The sequence below is a fragment of the Colobus angolensis genome, unplaced genomic scaffold (genome assembly GCF_000951035.1).
Source record: "Colobus angolensis palliatus isolate OR3802 unplaced genomic scaffold, Cang.pa_1.0 Scaffold26, whole genome shotgun sequence".
Classification (NCBI taxonomy): domain Eukaryota; kingdom Metazoa; phylum Chordata; class Mammalia; order Primates; family Cercopithecidae; genus Colobus; species Colobus angolensis.
The window spans coordinates 14957441-14968293 of NW_012115821.1; the positions used below are offsets into that span (position 1 = coordinate 14957441).

The 10853-nt window shown below is 38.5% G+C and overlaps 1 protein-coding gene across 1 annotated transcript in view; it reads left to right on the top strand.

Moving 5' to 3' along the window:
• DNAH12 (dynein, axonemal, heavy chain 12) overlaps positions 1-10853 on the top strand; it is a 246484-nt gene that overhangs the window by 117775 nt on the left and 117856 nt on the right. The window contains 6 exon segments of the mRNA XM_011947302.1: positions 2105-2288; positions 2424-2564; positions 6143-6226; positions 7096-7284; positions 7453-7571; positions 9761-9897. Coding sequence (XP_011802692.1) covers positions 2105-2288; positions 2424-2564; positions 6143-6226; positions 7096-7284; positions 7453-7571; positions 9761-9897 — 854 coding nt within the window.

A 10853-nucleotide genomic window follows, 5' to 3' on the forward strand; every position in this document is an offset into this window, starting at 1 on the left:
TATTCGGCCATCTTGCTCCGCCCTCCAACATTATGTAAATTTTTAAACAAATACAAAAATAGAGGAAATAGTACAATCAACCCTTATGCATCCAATACCCAAGGATCATTTTAAAAATTATTTATTATGTATTTTTGAGATGTAGTCTGTTGATATTGCCCAGGATGGTCTCAAACTCCGGGGCTCAAGCAATCCTCCCTCCTGAGCCTCCTGAGTAGCTGGGACTACGGGTGCGCACCACCATACCTAGTTCCCAAGGATTATTTAAGTTTTGAACATTCACATGTGTTTTAGACTAGACTCACGGTTTTTTTGGTCCGTAAACTCCCTCAAGGACAATCAGCTTTTTATCTATTTGATTCTAGGCAGCTCCATATTCCTATATCCATAACTACTGCCCTTATTAAGCCATACCTTTTAAAATTTCCTTGAAGTATCCTTGACCTTATCAGGCTTTGTGGAGGGAGCCACAGTCTTAGTCTGTTTTTCATGAATCATTTTATCCTCCTGAAATAATGATTCTGGGAATTATATTCTTCTTTTTTTTTTTTTGAGGCAGAGTCTTGGTCTATCACCCAGGCTGGAGTGCAATGGCAAGATCTTGGCTCACTGCAACTTCCACCTCCTGGGTTCAAGTGATTCTCTTGCCTCAGCCTACTGAGTAGCTGGGATTACAGGGGCATGCCATCACACCCAGCTAATTTTGGTATTTTTAGTAAAGACAGGGTTTTGTCATGTTAGCCAAGCTGGTCTTGAACTCCTGACCTCAAGTGATCCACCCACCTTGGCCTCCCAGTGCTGGGATTACAGGTATGAGCCACCCAGTGCATATTAATTCTTCATGGGTTTTAATAATATGATACAACAACCCTACCCTTGATTTGATCCTTGATGCCAAACTGAGTTTTAACAGATTTTTGTTTAAAGGTTTTCTTAATTTTATCTTTTACCAATTGCGAATGAGAATAACTTGATACATTCAATTCTAGAAGTCCCTGAATTTCTGGACTCCTTCTTTCACTCCTGCTTGCAAACTGGCCATGTTTTTTCCTGGGCTCATTTCTTTGTTATGGTTCTTTTTTAAGTGAAACTAGTACCTGCCATTATATACTAATAACATTCTGTTTACTGTCTTTTTCACCTGAAATTCTAATTTCCTTAGGTAATTAGCTGTCTTCCAGATAATCTCAAGGAATACATTTACCAAATGTTTCATCATTCATTGCATAACAATAATTGCCCATATCTTAGGTTCTGATAACAGTTAATTTGTCACTCATAACCTGGCCTTTAAGCCAATGCCATAGTAGGTTTTATTATTATTATTATTATTATTATTATTATTATGGCAAGAACACCCTCCCCCCTTCTAGGTACCAACTTCTGTTATTAAGGATGGGCGAGGATATTCTGTAAGAACTGTCAACATCCAAATGTTAGTGATTTAAAAAACAAAGATTTATTTCTCATTTATACATAGTAGGTTACCAGGGCAGCCCTGCTCATTATGACCACTCAGGGCCCAGGCTATTAGAGTAAGCACCACCTCAACATTGTGGGTCACAGCCATGCTAGAGGGAAAAGGGAGCTCTGTGAGGTCTCTAGCTGGCAATTACCTATCCCCGCTTGGAAGTAATGCCCTTCATTTCCATTTATTACTCATTGGTTAGAACTAGTTACCTAGTCTTTCCACAAGAGGGCCAGAAATCCTATATGTGCCAGGAGGGAGGAGATCCAGAAATAGTTGGTAAAGAACACTTACAGTTTTACGGCAAGTGAAGACTTTGGGAATATAAATCTTTCCCATTTCACTCCTTAGGGGGCTTCAGGTTTGTTTTTTTTAAGAGTGCACAGATACTAAGTTTTCATTGCCATTTGAAGATTCTTTATTACATTCCCTTTTGGAGAAAATATTAGTGTGAAGAATTTGATTTAGAGTCAACCAGTTCAGAAATTAAATATGTTTTCTTCATGTCTGAGAAAAATTCATATGCTTTCAAAAATTGTAAGTAGTAATTATCACAGGGTAAAGTTTTATATACTGATATAAATTATTTAACTTTTTAAAGACTCTTATTGTATAATTATTTCTTTTCCTTCATAGTTTTATGTTAGTAGGAGAGCCTTTTGCTGCTAAGACAAAAGTTCTGCATGTGCTGGCGGATACACTAAGTTTAATGAATGAACGTGGCTATGGAGAGGAAGAAAGGGTCATTTATAGAACTGTAAACCCCAAATCTATTACTATGGGCCAACTTTTTGGACAGTTTGACCCAGTGTCTCATGAGGTAACCTAAATATAAGTATTCCCAACTCTCTTATGGGAAGTGCGTGTTAAAACAAGAAATGTGAAGTATTTTCATAGTTTCACTCCTAAACCCAATTTTATGAGGCAAACTTTTTAATTCTTTTTTCCCCCCCAGTGGACTGATGGTATTGTGGCTAACACTTTTAGAGAATTTGCCTTATCAGAAACATCTGACCGGAAGTGGGTTGTATTTGATGGTCCTATTGACACTTTGTGGATAGAGAGCATGAACACAGTATTGGATGATAATAAAAAGGTAAATCATGATCAAAAGAGAATCAGATTCAGCCATGATTAAGCAATTTTATATGTTCAACAATTAATCAACTAGGACTCTATTTAAACTAAAGGATGCAAAAATAAAGGATACAGCAAGTGGAGTAGGTTTATAAATTCTCTTTTCAATGAAAACTGTGCTATAGTAAGTGCTTGGCTTAATTTTTTTTATAGAATGAAAGTATAGTGCATTAAAATTACTGTGTTAGCCAGAAGACATAGTAATCTGGGGTGAGAATAAGTTGTTAAGAGACTTCAGTCTTATGGTTTCTTATAGAACTTTAATATTTTAGGATAAAATAACAAAAGCCTAATTCCTTTTGAAAACATGGAATGCTTCAGTGTTTATATATGGTATATCACCTTAGGCGCTATGAGATATACAAAAGAAATAGAAAGTGAAAGTATTCTAATATTTATTTTAATTGAGAGACAACTTATGTAAAGTATAATATGTATACCAATTTCAAGTGTAGATTCTGTGATTTTTTAAATGTGTTTGTACACTCACATAATCATCACCCAAAAAATGATACATGGAATTTCGTATACCCTACAAGTTTCACTCATGTTCCTTCCTAGTTTGCTTATCTTCCTTCAGAGATAATCACTCTTCTGACTTCTATGATGAATTAGTTTTGCCAACTCTTGAACTTCATATATTGGAATCATACTCTTTAGTGTTTTTTTTTAAATCAATGTATGTGTGATGTTCATATTGTTGTAGTTCAGTTGTGTTAACTTATTTCTTTTATGCCTATATTAGTATCCTAGTATGTGAATATATCACAAATTATTTCCATACTTACATGAAATGACTGCCCTACTAAATAAGCAAACTCATTTAATTAGCATTTAAAGATATACTCAAGGCCGGGCTCGGTGACTCATGCCTGTTATCCCAGCACTTTGGGAGGCTAAGGCAGGTGGATCATTTGAGATCAGGAGTTCGAGACCAGCCTGAGCAACATGGTGAAACCCTGTCTCTACTAAAATACAAAAAAAAAAAAAAAAAACTAGCCGGGTGAGGTGGCGGGCGCCTGTAGTCCCAGCTACTCGGGAGGCTGAGGCAGGAGAATCGCTTGAACCTGGGAGGTGGAGGTTGCAGTGAGCCAAGATCAGGCCACTGCACTCCAGCCTGGGCGACAGAGCGAGACTCCCTCTCAAAAAAAAAAAAAAAAAAAAAAAGATACACTGAAGTACTTTGTCATAGGTGGTTAGTCATTCACACATTCACATTCCTTCTTTCATTCATTCAGTAATATTGGTTGAGCTGAGGGTGGAAAGTAAATGAAGAAGCAGGAAGGTTATTTTAATTGTAGAGTGAAGTCTAAGGGTTCAGAGTCAAGTGGATGGATTGTCTCTTACTGCATGAGAGGGAATTATGAAAAGACAGTTATAGGTGAGTGTATAGATTTGATCGTGGAAATTGGAAGGCAAATCGTTCTGATGATTTCTCTTTTCTTCGTGAAGTGATGGGCCTTGGTTCTTTGCAAAATTGAGGATAAAGGAAGAGATTAGCCATTGTGGAAGATGGGAAAGAGAGCTATCTAGGAAAACATAGAAGCATTTCTGGCTAGCACTGAGAGCCTGATTGAGTAGAAGACCATAAGTTATTATTGGTAGTACCAAGGTCTGCCTTTGTAAGATACTCTCTGCCAGTCTAAGCAGCTTAGGCATAGGTAATATTGCAGACCTGGAAATATAGTAAGACTTTAAAGATATTGACATGAGAATGGTAGAAGCACTAGACCACAGGACAGAAGCTGCCTAATGAAAGAAGTGAAAACATCAGGGATGTGAAAATCTTGTGAAAATGAGGAGCAAGTATAGTAGGAGACAATGAATGAAATAACTGGATGGATTGGAGGCTGTGGGCAGAGACTGAGATACTTGAATTTAATATTTCAGAATTGTGTAGTATTTCTGGAGAGAAGGTCCCAGATACATAAAGTGGACAGCTGGAGTGGAGCAAGGTGGTCAAGAATCTGATGGACTGCTGTGTTGAGATTCTCAGTCTTTATAAACACCAGATCAGGCCAGAGTTATAGTAGAGAGAGAGATTAGGCCAAGTCCCAAGGACTTTAGCTATTGAGGAGGGAATCACTGGGTGCTGTTGAGTGGCGGGAAAAAAGCAGGGGTTGTCAAGGGTTGTAACTGGGGTGGAATAGAAGTAGTTGGGAAACAACACAGGGCAGTGAGGAGAATGCTGACCCTACCTTTCAAATTTGTGGAGAGTTAGGAGGATGTCTGCTGAAATAATCTGGCCAGAGATTAAAAGTATTCTAGACGAGTACGTCCAGTAGAACTTTTTACAATCCTGCAAATATCTGCGTTCTCTGAGAAGGTAGCCACTAGCCATATGTGGCTACTGAGCATATGAAGTGTGGCTTAGTGCAGTTGAAGAACTGAATTTTAAATTTTATTTAGTTTTGGTTAAAATTAAATATAAATAGCCACATATGACTAGCAGCTACCATACTGGACAATCTACCTCTAAATCATTCATTTATTTTATAGCTAAGAAACGGAATCCACAAATGTTAAGTTTCTCATTGTTGACATGCGATTAGATAGGGGCAAAACTGGAACTAAAAGTGATGATTGTAAAAGCAGAAAGGAAGCACTGAAAACTGAATGTAGAAGAATTTAAAAGACTTAGTAATAAGTTAGTTTAGGTATCAAGTTAATAATAATTATTAATACTATTAAAAATTAATGATAATTCCAAAGGTGCAAGCCAAACAGATTGAGGAAATAGGATGGCTTTAATAATAGACAAGATAGAAATTTGAGGGAAAGGAAGCAGTGGATAAATTCAGTTTTTGACATGTTTAAAAAAAGAAGAAATGTTTTAGATTAAGAGAGACCAAGGAGACATAAAAAACTCAAGGCATAGTCTTGGATTGAATTTTGCTTTCAACTGAGGAAATTTGAGTATTGACTGAGTATTAGATGATAATAAAGAATTGTTAATTTTGTTAGGTGTGATAATGTTATTGTGATTACATAGAAAATATACTTATTTTTTGGAGACATTGGCACTTGGATGTGAAATGCCATGATGTCTATAATGCTCTTTAAAATGTTTTTTTAAAAAGGCAATGGCAGTATGGCAAAATCTTAACATTGATTAAATCTAGGAGCTGGGTATATGAGTACTCATGCTATTCTCTATTTTCTATTTTTTAATTTAATAAAAAGGTCTATGGTCACTTTATAAATTCAGGAGTATTTCACTTAATTTTCTTAATAGCTGATATTTGTATAGGATTTTATATATTTTGGACTTTGTCTTATAGTCCCCCTTCCCACAGTTATACAAGAGAGATATTATCCCTGTTTTATAGATGAAGAGACTGAGACGCGGAGATGTTAAGTATTTGCTTAACAGTAATAATTAACAGGGCTAGACCTAGAATTAAGATTTTCTGGCTTCCATTCTAATTCTTAGTCCATTATATCACAGGAGCTACTTTATCTTATACATAGTATAAGTTTTTATCTGAGAAGCTTGAAATTTAAAAAAATAAATGTTTGAAAAATAATTGCCTTTAGCTTTGCCTTATGAGTGGAGAAATCATTCAGATGTCGCCCCAAATGAGCCTCATCTTTGAAACAATGGACCTTTCCCAGGCGTCCGTAAGTTCATAATTTAATACAATAGCAGTTTGTTCATTTCTTCATCTTTAATTTAGCCAATAAGTATTTTTTATTATATGTCAGAAAATGGGTTAGGCACTGGGAATACAAAGATGAATAAGACACAGTTTATACTTGTTCAGGGAGAATGAGAAGCATGTTAATAAATAATCCCAATACACAGCTACATGTTAGTGCTTTAAGTGTGAAGAGGATGGCTGGGTGTGGTGGCTCACACCTGTGATCCCAGCACTTTGGGCAGATCACCTGAGGTGGGAAGTTTGAGACCAGCCTGACCAACATGGAGAAACCCCGTCTCTACTAAAAACACAAAATTAGCCAGGCGTGCTAGTGCATACCTGTAATCCCAGCTACTCGTGAGGCTGTGGCAGGAGAATCTCTTGAACCCAGGAGGCGGAGGTTGCAGTAAGCTGAGATCGCGCCATTGCACTCCAGACTGGGCAACAAGAGCGAAACTCCGTCTCAAAAAAACAAACCAAAAAAAAGTGTGGAGAGGAGTAAGCATCTGTGAGGAGGATGGATAGAGGAGCACCATGGAAGGTAACTGAGTGTTTGATCTGATTTTGAGGAAGATGTAAGATTTCTCCAGGGAGATTGGATTTGGAAACCTAGGCGTTTCCAAATCAATATAATGTTTAAAGATATGGAGCCTTTACATGTCTGGGGAACTGAACTGCAAATAGTTTTCTGTATGGGGAACGTCTAGACTGTGTGAAGCTCTGTGAGGCAGATGGGAGCTAGATTATGAAGGATCTCCGTAAGTCATCCTAAGAAGTAGTTGATAATTGCCAGGTGCCACTGGTATAAAAGCAACAGTGCAACAAGAAAATTTTGTCTTTTTTCTCTAGCCTGCCACTGTAAGCCGTTGTGGTATGATTTATTTGGAGCCCTCACAGTTAGGATGGGAACCGCTTGTGTCTTCTTGGTTGAATTCACTGAAAGGACCTCTGTGTGAACCAGAACATCAAGCTCTTCTGAAAGGACTTTTTGCCTGGTTAATACCACCCTCTTTAAAGCAGCGTAAGAAAAAATGCAAGGTAACTCTGTAATTCTCTGACCTATTCAAGTTTCTTTGTTTCCATTCAACTTGACTAAGTCTAAAGTCACAGTGGTTGGTAGAATGAATAACTAAAACCAGTTTGTCCTTATGCATTTACTATCCACTGTTGGTTTTATATTGCTCAAGTTATAGCTGAATAACTCAGGGGTTGAATTTATTCCCGCTAAACTATTTGTGTACAACCATAGTGTCTGAAGCTTTACAAATTCTAATTACTTTTCGTATTTCAAATTATTTTAAATATGTGCCTCTAAAAACTCACTTGTATATTTAGTGAGCTTATGAGTTATTTAATATTTAGTAGTTTATGAGAAAACTTTACATATTGTATTAGCTTCCCAGGGCTGTCATAACAAATTGCCACAAACTTGATGGCTAAAGCTATAGACACAGTGGCTCGCTCCAGTAATCCCAGCACACTTTGGGAAACTGGGGTGGGCGGATCACTTGAAGTCAGGAGTTCGAGACTAGTCTGGCCAATATGGTGAAACCCTGTCTCTACTAAAGATATAAAAATTAACCAGGCATGGTGGTACATGCCTGTAATCCCAGCTACTCAGGAGGCTGAGGCAGGAGAATCACTGGAAGCCAGGAGATGGAGGTTGTGAGCCAGGATCATGCCACTGCACTCCAGCCTGGGCAACAGAGCGAGACTCTGTCTCAAAAAAAAACCCCCAAAACCCAGAAAACACCCCCAAACCAGAAATTGATTCTCTCACAGTTCTGAAGACCAGAAGTCTGAAATCAGGATGTTTGTAGGGCTATACTTCCTCAGAATCTCTAAGGGAGACTCTTTCCTTACCTTATCCAGATTCTGGTAGCCTCAGGTGTTACTTTGCTTATGGCTACATAACTGCAACCTCTTCTTCCATGTTCACATGGCCGCCTTTTTTTTTATTTTTTAATTTTATTTATTTATTTTTGCGACAGAGTATTGCTCTGTCACCCAGGCTGGAGTGCAGTGGCATGATCTTGGCTCACCGCAACCTGTCTCCCAGGTTGAGGCAGTTCTCCTGCCTCAGCCTCCCAAGTAACTGGGATTATAGGCACGTGCCACCACACCCAGCTAATTTTTTAATATTTTTAGTGGAGACAGGATTTCTCCATGTTGGCCAGGCTGGTCTTGAACTCCTGACTTCAGTTGATCCACCCACCTCGGCCTCCCAAAATTCTGGGATTACAGGCATGAGCAATTGCACCCAGCCAATATTCACATGGCTTTCTACTCCACATGTCTCTTCTCCATGTGACACTTATAAGGACTTAGATGTAGCACTCACCAGATAATCCAGAATGACGTCTTCCTCCTGAGATTTTTAACTTAATTGCTTCTTCGGAGACCTTTTTCCATATAAGATCACATTTATAGGTTCCTCAGATTAGAACATGGAAATATCTTTTTGGGGACCATTGTTCAACCACTACCACCATCACCTACACACACACACACACACACACACATATTAGCTTCTTACATGTAAATAAATATATTGATATAGAGTGGGGAAAAGAGATACTTGATTTTATCCTAAAATGTTGTTTTAGGGATAGAAAAAAGTGCCATTTAAAAGAAAAAATGAACAATTCCACTTTATGAAGAGCCTGTATAGTGTCTTCATAGAGAAAATAGACAAAGTTCCTTGCAGTTTTAAAGCTCTAATGCTATATGTTGTAAATAATACAAAATAGGCTCCACCTTTCCACGTAATGAGTAATGGATTTTCTTCTCATAGTTCATTCTCATCCAGTCAGTCCCCAGACTTTTTTTTTTTTTTTTTTTTGAGACAGAATCTCGCTCTGTCACCCAGGCTGGAGTGCAGTGGCGTGATCTCAGCTCACTGCAAGCTGCCTCCCGGGTTCACGCCATTCTCCTGCCTCAGCCTCCCGAGTAGCTGGGACTACAGGCGTCCACCACCTCGCCCAGCTAATTTTTTGTATTTTTAGTAGAGACGAGGTTTCACCATGTTAGCCAGGATGGTCTTGATCGCCTGACCTTGTGATCCGCCCACCTCGGCCTCCCAAAGTGCTGGGATTAAAGGTGTGAGCCACTTTTTTTTTTTTTGAGACAGAGTCTTTGTCTCCCAGGCTGGAGTGCAGTGGCACTCCACCTTTCTTCCACCTTTCAGATTCAAGTGATTCTCGTGCCTGAGCCTCCCAGATAACTGGGATTACAGGCGCAATTACAGGTGCACACCACCACACCTGGCTAATTTTTGTGTTTTTTTTTTTTTTTGTAGAGATGAGGTTTTGCTGTGTTGGTCAGGCTGGTCTTGAACTCCTGGCCTCAAGCATTCTGCCAACCTCAGCCTCCCAAAGTGCTGGAATTACAGGCATGAGCCACTTGGCCCAGGCCCCAGGATCTATTGATTTTCCCTTCTTGATAACGTTTATACCTGTCTTCTTTCCATCCATGTTTCTGCAGCCACCTCCTCCCCCCACCCTTCCGGTTATAGTATCCCAATTCTGACCATCATCACTTCCTACCTGAATCAATACAACAGAGCTGCTTTGGTCCAGTCTACATCCTACTACAGAATGAAGTTTCCAAAACACAAATCCTTTCTGTCTATTCCTTTATTTAAAATCCTCCGTTGGAATTCTCTTCCTCTTGTAATTAAGTCCTGAAAACAGCATATAAAAACCTTTTAGGATCTGACTCTTGTCTATTTCTCAAGCCTATTTTTGGGGCATTCCTCCTTCATACCCTATTTTCATAACCTACAGAATCCCCTTAATAATCTGTATCTGCTCACATCTCCATTTCTTTGTATACATTCCCCTGCCTTGAATATCCTTCCCTTGTTCACCTGGCAAACTTACATTTTCCTTCTAAATTCGGCTCAGCTATTATTACTTCCTCCAGGAAGCCCTCCTTGATATATCTCTCTCCCGTTTTCTTCTTTTTGCACTCCTTCAATTGTTTATCCCAAGCACTCTAGTAGCCTCCTCCTACCCTGAGACTTTCTCTGTCATATTATTATTATATTATTTTTGTCTATTCAATTTTAATATCACCCATTTTTAGGGATTCTGTCTTTTATTTCCATATCTCTTAGCTTGCCACATAGGTATAGTGTGTTTTTCATAAATGTTTGTTGAATAAATAAATGAATGAATGGCTCTTAGAGACTTCATTTCTGCTATCCTTAGAACATTGTTTATTCTCTTACAGTAGCTAGTTTTCATTTATCAGAGAATTTAGAATGTGTTATGTGCAATTGTACAGTTATGTATAATTGTGTAATGTAAAATGGGAAACTAAAATATTTGAGAAATATTTTATCAAGCCTACTTAAAGTTTTTAAGTTTAAATATTATAAAGACCTTATGAGGCTAGGTGTGGTGGCTCATGCCTGTCATCCCAGCACTTTGGGAGGCTGAGGCAGGAGGATTGCCTGAGTCCAGAAGGTTGAGGCTGCACTGAGCTATGATCACACCACTGTACTCTAGCCTGGGCAACAGAGTGAGGCCCTATCTAAAAAAAAAAAAAAAAAAGAAAGAAAAAGGTGGCGGGGCACGGTGGCTTTTGCCTGTAATCCCAGCACT